This window comes from Paroedura picta, chromosome 10 (assembly GCF_049243985.1).
Source record: "Paroedura picta isolate Pp20150507F chromosome 10, Ppicta_v3.0, whole genome shotgun sequence".
Lineage (NCBI taxonomy): Eukaryota > Metazoa > Chordata > Lepidosauria > Squamata > Gekkonidae > Paroedura > Paroedura picta.
In genome coordinates, this window is record NC_135378.1 from 13,761,109 (window position 1) to 13,779,915 (window position 18,807).

An 18,807-nucleotide genomic window follows, 5' to 3' on the forward strand; every position below is an offset into this window, starting at 1 on the left:
GTCAACTTTGAGCCGGCTGCTGGGATTGAACTCCCAGCCTCATGGGCAGAACTTTCAGACTGCATGTCTGCTGCCTTAACACTCTGCGCCACAAGAGGCTCATAAGGGATGTGTTTAGTGGAGCTCAAACACACACGTCATCTGCAGATTTGTAAACCAGGAAGAAGTTTATCCCATCTGCAGCTGCAGTTTGTAAGAATTGCTACTGATCAAGAGATTAAGAAGGCACCCTTAATTATTGCTGGAAAATAGGATCATTGGTGTTAGGGATGTGTGCACGTAGGAAGCCAGTGCCATGGCGCTGGCCTCCTCTGCGCCGCCTCAGGATTTGGTGATGGCCGAGGCAGCTGAGCCGAAGCGCACATCCCTAGTTGGTGTGGAATTATTAGAGCTTGAAGTCCTGTTGTACAGAGATGTAAAGATCTTCTCAGAGATGTGCCAGCGTTGCTTTGAACCAACATTTTGAATGCAACTTTATGCTTGTTCTTTATTTTAAAAATGCAGACTTGAGAAGATTTTGAAAGAGAAGATCATGGAATGGCGACCCAGGAACTTGACACGGTGGAATCGATACTGCACCTCTGCCCTTAGGCACTTCTTGCCTCTGCTGGAAGAGACTCAGGGCAAAGATGTAGAAGATGACCATCAGGCAGAACTGCAAAAGCAGCTGGGCGGTTACAGGGTACTGCACCGAGTTTTTGTATCCAGACAGTCTAGGGCAGGAGTGGGCAAACTGTGGCCCTCCAGATGTCCATGGACTACGATTCCCTGGGGCTCATGGGAGTTGTAGTCCATGGACATCTGGAGGGCCACAGTTTGCCCACTCCAGGTCTAGGGAGTCCCAACGGTTGATTGGTTTGCCACAATAAAAATGGGAAGTGTTGCTCTTGGGCAGGGAAAGGCATAGGTTCCCTTGGTGATGCATCCCCTCTCTTTAGAAAAAACCAAGATAAAGAACGAGTATCATCTTGCTGACTCGCTTTTAGCCTTGTTTGATGTGTTTGTGACCCTTATGGAGATCTCCTGGGGACAGTAGCTCTCTTTGCCCCTCCCCTACCCCCCGTGGCGCTGACTGCTTCGACCTGGAACAGCTGCCATGCACCACCTTAGCCAGGAGGGGGAATGAGTTGGCAGGTGGACCCCCCATTTTTGTCTTTCTTCCCCAAGAGGGTAATCCTCCAGGCTCGTCGTAGTTTTCCTCCCTAAGGTGGTTTCCAAGATCCACATCCCAGGCTTTTCCTGCAACACGCTCTGAAAATGAGCAATCGTTGTACTCCCTAGAATATTTTCATAAAGACTTAAATATTTCACAACTTAAGAGAACCCTGGAGTTCCACAGAGAGTATTGATTGAATGTTTTGCTGGTGCGAATAGAGGAAAGAGAGCTTCAGCTCAAATCTTGTGTTCAGAGGATTGTCTCTTGCCGTATGGGAATGCTATAGTCTGGCCAGGTTGCTTTGCCCACTCTACGAGAGCGAGGTACCATTGACCAAGGTCTGCCAAGCTGCTGCTTGGTCATCAGCAGACATGTTTGTACACCACTGTCTTTTGGGTCCTCGGGTGCCACGAGCAGCCTGATTAGGGAAGGCCGTTCTAGTGAGGACATGCTCTATTGCCTGGTGAGTAGCTTTCTAGAATCCTCAGGTGGGACTGATGAGCACAAAGTTGCACTTACCTGTAACTATTATTCATCAAGCATCTTCTATTATTCATCAAGCACCCACCCCCTCCTTCCTGCCCCCACTGCTTGCTCTGACTTTAGCACAACAGCATATGCCTTCTGATGTGCAGCGCCCTCTAGAGGCCTTTAGCTGCAAGAATCCCTCCACTGACAGGCCTGCTCATGCTTAGTCCACAGGTCTTCCAGTAACAAGAGTTACAGGTAAGAACAACTTTGTTCTGTCTGTTAAAATCCGAGGTTCCATTGTCCGGAATGTTAATAGCTTTTACATTGGCAATCACTCGTTCCAGCCTGCTTCAGAATTCCCTCTGCAATAAAACAACTACTTGGGGGTTCCCCCACAAGGGAAGCTGAAATGTTTTATAGCAGCAGTTCTCAACCCTCCTGCCACGCTTGCGGCGGTGGCGACCCAAAGGTGGTCGTAGGGTTGCGCACACACTGGCGACCATGGAAGGCCAAGGTGGCCAGCAGCACCCCTGTGCGCCACTAGCCGCCCTCGGCCTTCCACGATTGGAAGCGCGCATGCAACTCTATGACCCCCTTTGGGCCACTGCCGCAAGCAGTTCTCAGCCCCTTCCCCTTTCAGTTGCCGAGGCCGCCACCAGCTTGGCAACCCCTTGAAAGGGTGGATCGATCCCCCTGGGAGTTGAGACCCCCAGGTTGAGAACTGCTGTTCTAGAAGTTTCTCAATTGTGGTTACAGGTCCATCTTCAAAGTACCTTTTCTTGCATGGTTAAACATCTCCAGTTAACTGGTGATTAGGTGGCTAGAATGGTTTGTTGATGGCCCAATGGAACCATACCTTGCCATATAGATGGGAAGGTACTACTTGACCTCCAACCCATTGTCTGGCTACTGACACTCATAAGACCAAGTGCAGCCAATTCTTTCATTTGTTACTAGGTAACGGGAAGGATGGCGAGATGGAAGAACATTCCCATTCCTTCCTGGGCTACCTTTTACACCAAAGCAGAATAGAGTGATCTTCATATCATTGACCTAGATTGGGTGTTTTAAGAAGACATGAGAATTTCCTCATTAAGCTGTTCTTAACTTCAAAATATGGATGCAGAAACATGCCTAAGTTATACCAATGTGGCCAGCAAAACAGAAGAGGCTATGGGGTCAGGGAAGCACCAGGAAATTCAAGGGGAGCATTGCAGCTAGCTAAAAGGGCTCCCTAGCCGTAAAAGTTTGAGCTTCTGTATCTATAACTCCTGGATGGACACCCCTTTAGAGGAAAGAAAATCAGTCCCTTTACAGCTCCATAGGTATTTCTATGTTCTGGAGTTAGGATCTTCTTTACTGAATATAACACAGCTTTAAGGACTTAAAATCCTTACCTTTTTTTCTCCTCTTCCTCCTCCCAGGTTTCAGGATTCCCTATTCACATGCCTTTTTCAGAAGTCAGCCCTTTAATTGAAGCCGTCTATACTACCGGAGTCCATAACATCGATGGTCCAAATACAGAATTTGCACTAGCAGTATATGTTCATGCTTACCCGAAAAACATTCTGTCAGTGTGGGTGTATGTGGCCTCATTAGTTCGTAACCGATGAAAGCTGCATTAGTCATTAAACCCTCGTGCTTTGGGCTCTTCCCAACAAAGAACTGTCCTTAAAATTGCATTCTTAAGAGTTGTAAAGTAACATTCTTGGTACCCTTTATATACCATAGGTCCTAATTTTGTATTTTTTATACATTAAAGACAAAAAACTACCCATTTTAATTACAGTGTCTGATGCTTGCCCACAAGGATTGCTGGCCTACCCAGCCCTACTTTGCTCCAGTCCTGAAGGAATGCACTAGCAATTCGGGTTGGGCGCTTGGGCAGCCGTTCCCACCTGAAGCAGCCAGCCCCGTGGGTGGGTGGGGGTTGCTGGTCGGCGCTGCACCTGCATGTGTGTGCTGATTGGCGTGCCAGCACCCGCAAACGGCTGCTGAAGTGCCCAACCCTACTAGCAATCCCAGCTTAAAACTAAGCCTTTTGCGAACCATGTGTTTTTCAGCACTGTTCAGTTTTGTCTTAAGCCCAGCAATCCGATGGAGGGCAGGAAACTGCTACATACCCTGCCAGCTTCCTGCCCTAAGCAGGACACACGGAAGTATTTATTCATGTTCTTCATTTCCAGGAGGTGTTACGTGTCTACTCGCCAGGGTAGTTAACACTGCCCCATAGAAAAGAGGGAATATATTTACAGACTCAGCAAAAAAACAATAAACAAGCCCCTTCCCCCACCCAGACAACTTTTCTTCAATGGAGGATGTCATCTCATGGCGGTTTCTTTGAAGAAGGTTCAGCAGGGGCTGTTTTACGCAGCTGGACTCACTTCCACAGTTCGCCGAGCTCAAATTGTCACGCTGAAAGGGCTATGAGGAGGAATCAAATGCATCACTGCAAATAGGTGAGCTGAAGGGAGCAAACCAAAGCAATGCGGCTATTTGGAAACACAACAGATTTTTCCTCACATGGAAACAGATGAAGAAGCACCAGCAAGTTCCTTAAAGCTGCATTTATTGATTTATTACAGTTGCTCATATGGCTGAGAAATTACTTCTGAAAATTCCTTTTAGGATTCAGCATCTTCAATGAGTGTCGATAGGAGAAGATACAGGGGTTGTGGTTGCTACGCCACTACAGTCAGACAAGCAGCTATCCCATGAAGCCCACAAAGTGAGGTGGCAAACAGTCGCTGGCCAAAACGGCACAGTCCTCGCTGGGTTTTAACATATCGGATGCTCATGAACTCTGCTGCGGGTGGGAATGTTTCATTTATCGTTTTTTCCAAGCTCAGAAAGACAGAGTCAGTGCCAAACAAACCACAGACGGGATCCCTCCCTCGTCTCACAGCAGGACGACTCTGGGAGAGGTCACCACTGAAAGGTGAACCTGGCCCAGCATTCAGATTCACGGTGGGGTTTACAGGGTAAGCATAAAGAACCTTACAGTTAGCACAAAATAAATCCAAGTATAAGTGCCAAACATTAGGAAAGAGTGTCGGAACAATTTGGATACGTTTTTTGCAGCCTACAGATCAAACCCACCGCCCTCCTGGTGGAAGTGAGGCAATGGTGGCATGCCACAACACAGTCTGCATACACAGTTCTGGATGACGGGGCAAAAAGGACCTACACATCGCACTCCAAAAGGAAACTGTTAACACAAGGTGTCGACTGTAAGTAAAGTGCATGAAAGAAAGCCTGCCGAGCTAAATGAAGGAGACTGAAAGGGAAGGAGTCGGGTCATTCACCAGAGCGGCAGCAGGCTCGGAAACCACACTGCAAGTTCTGGCATCCGCTGGCGGTTTCGGCATGCGGACCTGCATAAAGACAGAATAAATGTGAAAGGGAGAAACAGGGACCCCGTGCATCTGGAACAGCAGGAGGTGACACGTTTAACGCATAGTTCCAACCCAAAGGGTTTTTCCCTAGCAAAACTCCAGAATGTCACAGGGCCTAGCAATAAAACCGCACCCAAGATGGCAGTGGGGACCATCTGATGCCACAGAAACATTGGCTGGTATTGCTATCAACAGGGGTGGTCTGAGGCCTAGAGACTCTGTGGGTTGTAGGTTCTCCAGTCCTCCCACAAATGGACACACCGCCTGTTCAAAGCACAGGGCTCCACACTGAACACCTCCTTAGTGCTACTTACCTGCCACTCCCCAGTTGGTTTGTTTTGAAAGATTCATTCATCCATCCAGTACACAAATACAACCAGGATTAAGTTTCCAGGCCAGCGCCACCTTTACGACCAATTGGGTTTAATTCTCGGTAGTTTGTGTGCAGGCACTCTCCGGCGAAAGCCGAAGCCCAGAAGTTAACTCCGTTGGTCTTAACGATGCCCCTGGACTCAAACTTTGTTCTGTCGTTTCAGACCCACATGGCAACATGCCTGAATGAATGAAACCCCTGCCAGGGTTGAACGCTTTGGCGAACACCAATGCCTGAGCGCCACCCCGCTGTGCTGGCCACCTGAGCATCGGTGCTCCCCAAAGTGTGCCAGAGCGCTCAGTCCTACCCTACACTTATGACTTGATGCAATACAAGGGCCATTTAGCTTAAGCTTCCTAGCAAGAATATTTCAGCTGCACAAAATTGGTTTTGATGAAAACGGTGGATGGAATTGGTCAAATCAGCCCTGCTCTCCTCTGACACCAGGTTCTTTTCTATTTTCTATAAGCACCACTTGCTCATCCGATAACTGAACAGTGGCGACTAAACCATGTAGGTGACAAGCTGAGGCCACCACTGTCTTCCATACCAGAATTAACACCTTTGGAGTGCCCTGGTTCTTCGACACCAGTAAGGTTTCCTTCTGAGTGTAAGCTTTTGGGTGCAAGAAAATACCCAGAATTAAACTTCATTAGCCTTAAAAGTGCCACTGGACTCACACTTTGTTCTATTGCCTCGGACCAACTCGGCTACACACCAGAAATACCACCTGTCAGTCTAGTATAGGTGAACAGATTCAATATGAATAAGAGCACGTCAAAGGAGGAATTCAGAGATTGTAAATGCTTCATTTGCAGATTATTACACCAGTATATGTAGATGGGATCCCCCGCCCCTCAATTTTTGATGTGAAAACATCTTAGCGGTGCCCTTGCTCTGCAACAGAAGTCCCTCACAGAAGCCATGTGGTGTAGCAGGGAGAGGAAGGCAGGAGTGAGAAAGGCACTCTGCACATAAAGACAAAGAAGAGTTGGTTCTTATATGCTGCTTTTCTCTACCGGAGGGAGTCTCACAAAGCGGCTTTCAGTCGCCTTCCCTTTCCTCTCCCCACAACAAACACCCTGTGAGGTGGGTGAGGCTGAGAGAGCCCTGATATTACTGAATAAGAAGAGTTGGTTCTTATATGCAGTTTTTCTCTAACCAAAGGAGTCTCAAAACGGCTTACATTCGCCTTCCCTTTCCTCTCCCCACAACAGACACCCTGTGAGGTGGGTGAGGCTGAGAGAGCCCTGATATTCCTGCTCAGTCGGAGCAGTTTTATCAGCCCCGTGGCGAGCCGAAAGTCACCCAGCTGGCTGCATGTGGGGGAGCACAGATTCAAACCTGGCTCGCCAGATTAGAAGTCCGCACTCTACCAAGCTGGCTTGCTTTTCTCTATTAATGACATGGCCCATGGTTTCAAATGAAACTCTGGCATGAATCCAGACTAGGCCTACTAGTTGAGCACTTTAATTGCATGTGACCAGTGACAGAAGCATCCAAATGCAGAGAAAGATATAGGAAATCTAGCAAACGATATACATGATTCTGCCCGATATTAACTTGCCTAGCAGAGGACGCTGCGTTCTCCCATGATAATGTTGCGGAGGGAGGCAGAACAGAGTGAATTGGGACTGCTGTTGCCAAGTGCTTGGAGAAAAAGTTGCAAGAATCAGATTCTTGCATGAGCTCTATGTGAAAACATCATGGACGGGGAGGGGATGGACGCACGTGCCCAGGTGCTCCCTTCCCCGCTGCTACGGCTGCCATGGTGCTTTCACGTAGAGCTCTCTCAACTTTGTTTTCATAGGAACACAACCATGCCCATAGGCTGTTTGCCTGAAGCAGGGTAAGATAGAGGGAGCATGCCCGGAACACCTGGAAAGAGAGCGGTGCTGTTTTTTGGAGAGTTCAGTAGACAGATGTCTACAAACCCATCCCCCTCCGCTCATCAAAACTTCACTCAACTACTCTCACTGGGGAAACGTATGAAACAGCCGGAAGGTCATACGGGCAACAGTAAAGTCTCCACCCATTTCTCCAAGCAATCACAAGGCGTACACAAGAAGATATTGCCTCTCTCTAAAGTTTTCTACTCATACTGGAGGTCTCAGTGGTGGTGACCACGGAATAATGGCAGGCCTATAAACCAAGCCAAGGTTTGTCGCCACTAACTATCCTAGTAGACCTTAAGTGAAAGGCCCAGGCAATCAACAAAAATTAAAAAATGAACTGCACGCCTATGAACTGGGGCATCCAAGCATGAATAAGCAAGCAGCAAGGTTGTATTGTGACAGCTTCTTCCACCTTTGGAAAAGCAAATTTATTTACTACTTCCTCAAACTGGTAACCAGAACACTGGGAATTGCACATGTGCAAAGGAAAGGTTTGACCCACATGAAGCTAAAAGAGGGATGAGGCTGGGGAGGAAGACCCCCCAACCCCACTGAGGTCAAACCGAGCCCATCCCAAAGGCTCCTTGGCCAGCAGCACCTTCGGAGACATGGGAAGACTTCCACCTGCGTGTGAAGATTGGACTGACCACGGAAGGCACTCCCTTCACACCAGCTACACACATCAGGAGCCTCTCAAAACAAGGACACAGGCTTGGATCCGACCTAGATTTGACTACCAGTCCCCAGCCCCCCAGAACCAGCATCTTGGGAAAGGGGAATTGGCCCAGAGCCTTCGACTCATAACAGTTTTATTCTTTGCCTGTGTGCCAGCAGGTTTGTAAGAAGAAGCCTTGATGGTAAGCTCAGCTGTGCTTCCTCGAGCTCCAGCTTAACTCCATACACCTGTCACCTACAAGTGGCTTGCTGGGTGTTAAAAGAACCGCTACGTGTAAAGCGTTATGGTGGGAAACTTGTGCTGAACCCACAGAAGTCTGCAGTTATACACAGAGAGGTTTTCTGTCCCTAATCACAAATGCAGGGAGAATTGGAAAAGATGGAAATTCACTTTGCAAAACTGAACACTGCCATTTAAAAAGGTGTGGGAAAGAAGGGCAGAAGAGATACGTGTATGAGCATATAGAAACGGGAGGGATGCCCAAATCTCACCCACCTAAAAGCAGCCTGGCCTCTCCTTCCTGCTCCCACCGCCCCGCTTGATCAGCTGCTCTTTTCCCAAGATGGACATGTCCAAAAGCAAGATATCTAGTAAAGATTCATCATGGCTGAACGCTAAGAGCCAGGTGCTTCAAACTCCCAAAGAACTCTATTCAGCCAGACTTGCTGGGCATATACACGTGGCCCAGCGTCTTCCGTTGGATGGCCCTATTTAAAATTAGGACACAATGCCTCTCCCAAAAAATTAGCTGGCCACTCAAGGAGTAGTAAGCTGAGCAATTAGACTGAGCAATTCTGAATTAGCTGAAGTCCAAATTGCTGCCAGCAGAAGGGACTGTGTGGCTTGCCACCAAGGAGTCCAGGAGCAAACATTCATCTCCCCCAGAGTATTACATTAACTCCTCAAACCTTTGTATACCCTACCATAAGACCACTCACTAACTGACATTATCCTCTTAAAGGAGGACACCAAGTAATGAAAGCCCCCTCCTGGCCTGTAACAGATTCCAATTTTCCAGTGCCAACAGCCTGAGAGAACCCCGTTCTTGCAGTCACCTGTCTACAGTCCTGAGGACAAGTATGCCTTGATGTTCAAAGCAATACCAGAAAAAAAAGAAAATTCTGCAGCCAATCATTTCATTGCCTTCCTTTTTCCTGCCCCCTCCCTTTCCCAATTTTGTTGTCTATTGTATGTTCTGTGTTTTCTCTGGCAAGGAAGAGGTGTCGTTTGGAGCTCATATTTCCAAGACAGAGGAGCAAGACAACTGCCGGAAGGAGGCTCTCTTGGGCCAAGAGGGCCTTCGGTTGGTGCAGGCCCTCAGGAAGAAGAAGAAGAAGAGTTGGTTCTTATATGCCGCTTTTCCCTACCCGAAGGAGGCTCAAAGTGGCTGCTAGTCGCCTTCCCATTCCTCTCCCCACAACAGACACCCTGTGGGGTGGGTGAGGCTGAGAGAGCGCTGATATCACTGCCCGGTCAGAACAGCTTTATCAGTGCCATGGCGAGCCCAAGGTCACCCAGCTGGTTGCATGTGGGGGAACGCAGAATCGAACCTGGAGTGCCAGATTAGAAGTCCGCACTCCTAACCACTACACCAAACTGGTGTAGTAAGACTGAATGGGCCCACAGATGCCCCCAAAGAGCTAGTACCATCACCATCAAGACCTGCATCAAGATTCCATGGCATGACCCATTCCGTACTTACATTTTGAGAAGCGAGATTATGTAAGCAGCTATCCTTTATAGCAAGTCTTCACAATCCGCTCTTAAAGAGGATACCAGCAAAGCAGTTACAATTTATCCAAGCATTAGCCAAGGCAAAGTTATTTTTCAACAAGTGACATTCTGTCTCCTGCACACACAGGAAGCAGGACTTCCAGACTTATCCCTAAGGCATGAAGCTGATCCACCTCCACTGCCCCTCCCTCTTCCCCAGTATTAGAAGAGCCAGGTGGGAAAGAGCCACATTCTAATGAAGATCATCAGGCCAGGCAGGCAAAGCCACCGGGCTGGGCAGTGGGGTCTTCAAAGAAGATACTCTGGGTTTGTCCTTATCAGCACCAAAGTCCACATGGCAGAGATGGAGTCAGGACACGTCAGCCCAAGAACAGACTGCAGCACCTGTCCCTCTAGCCAGCATTTAGCCTAATGGTGACCTTGAAAATGCAAGCCAGTCAGGTATCTCAATATCCCACTGCAGACCTCATCTATGCAGCAAGCCAATGAGGAAAGCAAAGTGTCTATCCACATCTGTACCAGGAGCTCAGTGTTGGAAGCCTCATAACAGCATATGAGTGAGTCCCACTGCTATCGCCGCGGAGGGCAAACCTCAGGGACCACTGCTCAGGCATGCAGAACGAGAGAGAGGCCATGAAACCATGCAAGGTCATAGTTTCCCTGCTGAGAAAAGGAAGCCTGCCCATTTCACCACACTGATCCTTAGGCCCCCCAAAGAAAGCATCTCAGAGGACAGGGCTCCTGCTCAGGGGTCCAGTTTCGGGGCTTGAAGGCTCATTTCTTAAGGTCGCTTTTGACCAGGCCGTCATGCTGACCGCTAAGCACCTCATCTCAGCACTTTCACATCACGTTCTGGTGTCAACTAATGTACAGACGTTACAAGTGTCAAGTAACTGGAAGAAGCACAGCAGGCAAGATGTGGAGCTCCCAAAATCATCTACCCAGGCTTTTTAAAACTGAAATTAGATTCTAGTTCTGAAGAATGGAAATGCGGAGAGTCAAACATCGGCCCTCACCAGATTTCTTAAAAGTACTTTTTTCAAAAGACATTACCGTTAATGTTGTCACAGTAGTAAAAGTGTTCATCTTTCAGAGAAGGACACACCGAGACCAACTCCTGAAGGCCTGGACCAGTTACAGTAAGACAACCAGAGAGATTGAGGTGTTCTAGGTGGGGAAGCCCTCCTCCCCGAGCCAACATCCTGGGAGTAGAAAACAAACACACATGAAGGCACCCGCAGGAAACCACTGCCCCATTCGCAAGGCCCTCTACCGCCTGCCTGCCTGCTGCAGGGGAGGGGAATGCTGGGCGGCTGCCCTGAGCCACAAGGGGAGAGCGGCATAGAAATACTAGAAGTAACTCAAATAAATAGATAGACATCCCATTTCTCAGGGCCTTGCTAGACTACATGTGTTTCTTTGACTCCAAACGGAAAACTTTCTAGCAGCAAGCTTCCTGAGGGCTCTCTGATATTACTGCTGATGGCAAGCAGAACAGATGAGAGAGTGGAGAGGGAGCATGGAACTGCCCCAAGGGCAGGCAAGCTCTGTTCAACTCTGCAGTGCAGGAATATCTTTACAATCACGAGAATCCAGAACTGGCCCAACGGCTGACTGGCCAGGTAGATATGCTCACCAGGGCGGGGCCAATGGTGTAAGGGACGGCAAGAGAGTGGTACAAAAACAGCACTCTGAATTTGAGGCTTGACGTTTTTAAAAGCCCTGTGTTGGTAGACTCCCACCAGGGCTCCAGAGGGGCTACATACCTGAGACCACGGTCTGTAATCTGATAACACCCTGACAGACTGAGGAACTGCAGAATCCGTGCCAGCTCTTGGTCTGATTTTGCACTCCCCAAGTATTCCAAGTCTTTCTCCTCTGACTGTCTACTAGTCCTGGGTGCCTGTTTAGACAGCGCAGAGGATCCTGGGAGTGCCTGAAGAGTCCTTAGCGCTGTCCCAGGACAACAGAAAGTGTGACCGCAGTAGGTCAAGGCAGCAGAAGTGCAGCGCTGCTGCCAGCAGATGCTAGTCCTTAGTCCAAAAATGTCTTTGCTGCAACACGAGGCAGAACAGGTGAAGCTGGAGGCCGGTTCCACAAGACAAACGTTCTCAATGTTTCTGTGCCTCCACTCTGCCGCATCTTCAATGTCAGCCAAATCTTCGGCATCCAACATCCAGATATAGGCAGAGCTGAAGCCGTCTGCTCTGACAGTCGCGCTCCAATGGCTTTTGTTCCCTTCTTCCTTAATCACATTTGCATTTGTTATATCGTGCAAGCCGCGGTCCTTTTTGTTGGCCTGCAAGGTGATGTCTTCACTTTTCCAGATTGATTTTCCGCTCCTGTTTCGACAGCTTTTCTGAGACACTGTTTTGTGAGGAGACAGAATCCCCAGGGCTCTGGAAATCTTCTCTATGGCCACATCGGTAATCCTTTCACACCCAGACAAATCAAGGTGCCGGAGAGTCTGACAACAACCAACCCAAGACCAACTGGAAAGAAAATATGAAGGGTCTGTTGAATGACAGGCTATCATCAGAAACAGCAGAGAAACAAAAGATTCAAATGGGTCGCCGTGTTGGTCTGAAGTAGCACAATAAAATCACAGTAGCACCTTTAAGACCAACAAAGATTTATTCAAGGCGTGAGCTTTAGAGTGCAAGCATAGTCTGAGGAAGAGTGCTTGCACTCAAAAGCTCACGCCTTGAATAAATCTTTGTTGGTCTTAAAGGTGCTACTGGACTCTGGTTTTATTGAGCAGAGAAACAAGCATTAATATTCAAATCCACCCCAGACCTCACTGTTATGGCCACTGAAACACCACTGCTAAGGAAGCAGGAACCACACCCCTTGGCCCTGAACTTGAGTGTGTACCAGTTTTATCAGTGACAACTGTTCAGCTGGCAAGGTGTGTTATCAGGTGAAAAGGAGGGAGTGTGCAGGAGTTGCATTTCCCTTGGATCACCCCGCCCTTCTTGACACTGACCTCCCTGGTGCCCTTCATGTGTCAGTATGTAGACACAGCTGCAATATGGCAAGAGTCACACACTCCTGGCACTGTCTCTTGTCATCATGTTTGAAACACAACAAGAGAAACTCAATGTGCCCCGCTTGTTTGCCAGAACAAGGAGAATACTGTCCAGAGGGGCTGGCATTCCATCCTTGTGGTCCATAATTCAGAGGGGGGGGAATTCCCTGCAATTTCTTCATTCTGACAATTCAACTGTGGAGCACAGCACACACTCACGGAAAGAAGACTGCTCAGCTGGCTCATTTGTGGCAAGGAAACACAAATCCCACAGAGAACGGGACAAATAACAGAACGAGTGTTTTTATTTGAACAGCGTGGGAAAGAGAAGTTTTGAATTTGCATGGAGCCCTTTGGTCTCACAAGTCCTCATTATTAATCACAGCTGCTTTCAAAGGATGGTATACAGAGAACTGCACAGTCCACAGTCAAACTAAAACGTTTTGCTGTGCCATTGGTTTTCTGTTTGTTTTGCTGTTCAAGCTGCGGCAGAGAAAACAAATGCTATCTGGTGGAAGGGAGGCCTTATTTCTGAGAGAGGGTGCTGGTGAATGTTGCATGCTTCGGTTCGGTTCAGCCGCCTTGGTGATCACCGAAGCCCGAGGCAGCATGTAAGAGGCCAGCACCATGGCGCATAAAGGAGGGGCGGCGCGGCAGAGCTCTGCGCCTGCGTGCAGCCCTCACACGGCCCCTCTTCTCCGTGCTAGCCGCCTTAAGCTTCGGTGAATGCCAAGGCAGCTGAATCGAGCCAAAGCGCGCAACCCTAGCTGGTAGTTCATTTGCCTTGTGTCATCTGCTCTTACCAGGATCCCAAATGCATCCTTTTATGTATGTCACATGGACTGAGTAATTAGCGTATCCATCAAAGGTGCTGCCTTGCAAGGATCTCATGACAAATACTTGTTCTCAACCTTCCTAATGCCACGACCCTTTAATACAGTTCCTCATCTGGTGGTGACCCCCAGCCATAAAATCCTGCAAGGGTTCTTTCACAGAAATTAAACCGAAACTGACCAATGGCGTGAAGATCCATGGTTCGTGATTGTATATAGATTGTTTTTTTTCCGGGGTTTCTCAGTTCAGTTCTGCCTCTTGTCTCACCAAGCCCATCTCGCTCTTTTCTGCTGCTCCAGACAGACTATCCTGCAAGGTTGTTGTGTGGATGGTGCCCCTCCTGGCCAAGCTGCTTGCCCTACCGCGACCCCTGTGAAAGGGTCTTTCGACCCCCAAAGGGGTCCCGACCCCCACATTGAGAACCACTGCCTTACACCCTTTTATTGCTGGCCTATTTCATAGCCATTTAAATTTGTGATGGGGAAGACGTTTAAAAATTCCAGAGTGGTATAAGACAGGGGTCTTCAACCCCCGGTCTGCAGCCCAGTAGTGGGCCGCCAGCAGCCGCGCCTGCCTTCTCCCCCCCCCCCCCGCAGCGAGAGGGGGCGGAAGAGGCAGGCGCGGCCGCTGGCACGCCAGCAACGCAAATGCACACGTGTGGAGCTGCCACGCATGCGTGTTTGCGGCCCCTGCTGGCGAAAACGCGCACGTGCTGTTGTTCTGCGCATGCGCGTTAGCGCCACCTAGTGGTGAAAACGTGCATGCGCGGCAACTGCGCGTGCGCGTTTACGTGCAGCTGCTGTGGCTGGGCCGCCGGCTCTCTCCCACCCTCGGAGGCAGTCCCCGACTACAAGAAGGTTGGGGACTGCTAGTATAAGAGACATCATGCCTCATACTGTACCCGTTACATAGCCATTTATCCTGATCCACAGACAAAGAAGTGACTTTTCGGTCGGCATTAACCAAGTTGCATGCTAAAACACTAATGAACGTGCAACTGATTTTGCTTCTAGCTGAGCAAGGAATACCAACAGAAGGTTACCGACCTTTCAAACGCAGAGTCAGAAATATCCGTTTGAGTGAGATCAAGATGCTCCAAGTTGGGACAAAGTTCTAAGATCTGTCTGACCTGGGTGTTTGCAAAGACAAAAAGGAAAAAGAAGCATCACTCAAGAAGGCTGCCTCCAAGAAGTGACAACCGTGTCACTCAAGCCGAAGCAGCACCGGATGTGATCCCGCGCTCTGCAGCGTCACTCGATCCATATACCATACCATTTTGTTAGACACAGCTGAGCTGTACGCCAACACCATTGTTTTCACCGAGGGGCCGACACGGGGGAGAACATTATGAATCACCCCCTGCAGCACAGCCTTCTCCTTCTGGATTATGTTGATAGCCAAGGATTCCTCTGTGTTTTCTTCTGCAAGGCAAACAAAGAAGGCCGATTTATTTACTTTTAAGTTAAGACATTGCAAAGGTAACACTTGAGGAGTCAGTCTTGCAATACCTGTGACGATGGTCAGACAGCTGCAATTAGTATACTACACATTCCACTATATTTAGTTACAACATTTTCATTTCCCCTCAAGGGCCAAGCTCGAGAGGCCGTATTTCTACTTCTATGTGTTGCTAACAGACAAACACATACTGTAGGGGTGGCTCAGATACTAGATTCCACGTGATGAAAGTCACCTGCCTTTTAAGTGAGAATACCTGTACTGTGGCACCTCTGCCACAAAATCAGCCCAAATTTGGGGGGGGGGGGAGAATACTGGGAACCATACAACATTTGGAAACAATCCATCTGGTGGACAGCACAAGAGACCAGATCCATATATTTTCATATCCCAAGTGTGAAGAAGAATACTTAAAGACTCAAGGTGGTTGGACAGAGGTTTCTTTTCTTTTCTTTTTTTTTTTGGGGGGGGGGGGATGGACAGGCCACCCTCCACCTCTTTTACAATTGGGGAGGGTGAAAAGTAGCCTGCTGCTTGTGTGTGTCCATGTGGAATCAGCCGGAAGCCCTCCCTCAGTGAGCATGTACCCTGTGCTCTGCCCCGGGGGGGGGGGGAAGAGAAAGATCCCAGCGTCATGGAAGCTCTGTTCTAAGTCTGCAACAGGCAGCTATTTTTGCTTTTATTTTCATGGAAACTGTATACCAACTTGGCAGCTGTAGCCTTATAATCCTCAAGGTATGCTGGGTAATTTTTAAAGAGGAGAATAAGGAATGCATTTACATTGTTCTATGTAAATGTTCCAAAATGTTTTATGCAAACCGCCGTAGGGAAGGGTGGCATAAAATATCATCCTTAACACGCCCGCGGCACCGCAGACTAAATAATTTGCTAAGCCCTCAGGCGGAGGGCTTTGTCCGTGATGAGGAAGGGGCCTGATTGGCCCCTTCCTCCTGACAGACCATTGGCCGGGACAATTGGCAGGCGCAAAGCGCCTGCCGATTGGCCTGACCGATTCCTAGGCTGCTGAAGGAAGCAACTGCGAGTTGCTTCCTTGAGGGCGGCCTGAGCTCCGTGGTCTAGCGCCCGCTGCATTTGGCTGCAGCGGGCTTGATTTCTAGTAAATATATAAATAAATAAAGACCGCATTAGCTTTCCTACCCATGGCTGGACTGCTCTGTGTTACCAATTTCTCCTGGTTTGCTGGTGCCCTCTGCTCTAAAGAGGTGTCTAAGGTGAGTCAACAGTGACAACAGTATCAAACAGCTCGGCAAGTACTCTGGAGAGGGCTGGGGGGGGGGGAGGCAAGTTTCTTAACCCAACCGCAAGAAAGGCTAACAGAAAGCTTCACTCCAGCACCCATCAGCAGATCAGGGTTAGACCAACAAATAGAAGAGGGAGGATTGCTTTAGGATGCTTTGGGCTGATCCTATGTTGAGCAGGGGGGGTTGGACTGGATGGTCTGTATGGCCCCTTCCAACTCTATGATTCTATGATTTATCCTCTTATTGGCCCCCATAACATCATGTGATAACTGCAGTCTAGGTGCCGTAAGAGAACACAAACTTTAAACCAGGTCTGTCCAGGAACACTAATGAGCAGGGAAAGAGCCTGTCCGCACCTCAGAGGTGAAGATCCAATGGAAGTGGTTGGTCGGAGCATGAGAGGGAGAACTAAAGAAGAGTTTCTCCTCTCCTTGAAGGTTCTAAAGAAATGAGCTCCTCAGGATCAGCTAAAGGCAGTTTGGCCCTTGAAACACAGCGTGGCAGGGTTGTGCACTTCGGCCACCAAAGCGGCTGTTCGAGCCCCAAGTGGCCAGTGGCGCAGAGGGGCAGCGCCAGCATACCAGTTGGCACACGTAGACACAGAGTTCTGCACCTGTGTGTGTGTGCCAACTGGCATGCCAGCGCCGCCCCTCTCCCCTGAGCCACGATGCTGCCTGTTTTGGGTTTGAATGTCCGTTTCGGAGGCCAAAGTACACAACCTTATAGCCTGGGGCCTGCAATGGCCAGCCTAGTGACGGAGGACCCACCCAGAATGTTTTCAGGCTTAAATTAGCATTCTGGAAATGTCTGTATTCACCCTGCCCTTCTTCCCACTGGAGAACCAAAGCAGCTTATACTGTTCTCCTCTCCTCTACTTTATCCTCACACACCCCCTGTAAGGAGGGCTAAGATGAAAAGCGTGTGACTGCCCCAAGGACCCTCAGCAACCTCCCTTGGCAGACTGAAGATCTGAACCTGGGCCTCCCAGAAAGAAGGCTGATACTACCACATCAGCTCTCATCTGCAGGCAGCTTTGGGTTCCTCTGGGCAGAAAAGTGGCAAAGAAATACCCAAATACCTCCTGGAAATAAATAGCATGCCCAAGTCTCCTTCTACAAAGTAAGCTTGTGTTACAGGAGTACCGGATGCAGACTCGACCATATTGATGCACGTGTTGATTTCTCAACGAGACAGAATCATAGAATCATAGAGTTAGAAGGGACCTCATGTCATGGGTCGTCTAGTCCAACCCCCTACACCAGGGGTAGTCAAACTGCGGCCCTCCAGATGTCCATGGACTACGATTCCCAGGAGCCCCCTGCCAGCGAACGCTGGCAGGGGGCTCCTGGGAATTGTAGTCCATGGACATCTGGAGGGCCGCAGTTTGACTACCCCTGCCCTACACTATGCAGGAAAGGGAGAATAAAAGGGAGAATCACCCAGGCGCAGGTGACATTGCTGAGCATGCTGTCAGGCAGCTGTAATGCCCGGCCCTCTGTCCTTGCGCAAACCTCAAAGCATCCTCCCTAAGCACCATTGTTTTATTCTACCTGAGGTCGCATATAGCCTGGAGGAGACAAAGCCACACAGAGCAGAATTTATATTGGCAGGCCGGCTTACCCGATTCATCTATATCAGCATCTTCATCCCATTCCTGAAAAGCATGGCTTTCATCTTTCCTGGGTTTTACCCAGTCTTCATCGGGTTCTGTATCTAGGTCACCTGGCTGGCCGCTGCACCAGTCCCCTAATCAACCAATTAAAAAAGAGAGAGAGAGAGCACATGGTATTAACAACACCCAAGTACTGAGAGCAAAGGGGCAGGCAGCAGAGCAACAGAGATACAGGAAGCAGTGAGTCCTAGACAGGAAGCATTCATGCCAAATGTGCATGTTCCTCTCATGGTCTACCAACCTCAGGACGTAGCATTGCATGGTCTGCTTCAGAAGCAATACCACAACTAACATTCCTCACTAGAGGTTTTTCCAGGAGTAATGTCTTCTGCTATTTCAACTGACTGTGCCTAAACAGGTTACACTCCCAGAAGTTTAACTGGCTCAGCTTCCTTCAGGAATTTAAACTGATGAACTTGTCAAGCAGAAGGCTGAGAACAAGAACATGGCTACACTTCAGGATGCAAGCAAGAGACTTCCAATTCCTAACAAAATAAATAAATAAATAAATAACTCCCAGTTCTATGGAAATGTTCCTCAAGCTCCATTCATCTTCATGTGTGTTGGCTACAGTGTGGAATTTATTTAAAATAAAACCAATCTAAAATGAATCGTCATTTAAATAAGACAAGAAATAAATCAATGATCGACATACAATTCTTCCATTCCGTAAATCGTACATTTCTTAAACAATAGCAAAATGAAGTGTTTGCTAATATCAATTAACCATTCTGGGAAAACACCTAGAAGCAAAATGCAAAATGGTTGGTCATGCCTACACACATGCCTTTTACACAACAGTATCTGCTTGGCAACAGAATATTTCTTCCGTCAGTTAGTTCATTACTTAATT

At 48.6% G+C, this 18,807-nt stretch overlaps 2 protein-coding genes across 7 annotated transcripts in view; one reads left to right on the forward strand and one right to left on the reverse strand.

Moving 5' to 3' along the window:
• Positions 1 to 3,410, forward strand: part of CC2D2A (coiled-coil and C2 domain containing 2A) — a 73,022-nt gene extending 69,612 nt beyond the window's left edge. For all 5 annotated transcript variants that reach the window (XM_077300879.1, XM_077300880.1, XM_077300882.1 and 2 more), the window contains 2 exons: positions 505 to 682; positions 3,052 to 3,410. In XM_077300879.1, the coding sequence (XP_077156994.1) occupies positions 505 to 682; positions 3,052 to 3,240 (367 nt within the window). In that variant the 3' untranslated portion in view covers positions 3,241 to 3,410. The remainder of the gene's footprint in view (positions 1 to 504; positions 683 to 3,051) is intronic.
• Positions 3,411 to 4,179: 769 nt separating this feature from the next.
• The window catches only part of FBXL5 (F-box and leucine rich repeat protein 5), a 34,382-nt gene continuing 19,754 nt past the window's right edge, over positions 4,180 to 18,807 (reverse strand). Inside the window, exons 6-11 of one of the 2 annotated variants that reach the window (XM_077300884.1) lie at positions 17,903 to 18,028; positions 14,835 to 14,983; positions 14,609 to 14,691; positions 11,467 to 12,192; positions 10,754 to 10,902; positions 4,180 to 5,001 (exon numbers count right to left, since the gene is read on the reverse strand). In XM_077300884.1, the coding sequence (XP_077156999.1) occupies positions 4,925 to 5,001; positions 10,754 to 10,902; positions 11,467 to 12,192; positions 14,609 to 14,691; positions 14,835 to 14,983; positions 17,903 to 18,028 (1,310 nt within the window). In that variant the 3' untranslated portion in view covers positions 4,180 to 4,924. The remainder of the gene's footprint in view (positions 5,002 to 10,753; positions 10,903 to 11,466; positions 12,193 to 14,608; positions 14,692 to 14,834; positions 14,984 to 17,902; positions 18,029 to 18,807) is intronic. The other variant, XM_077300885.1, reaches the window with a different exon arrangement.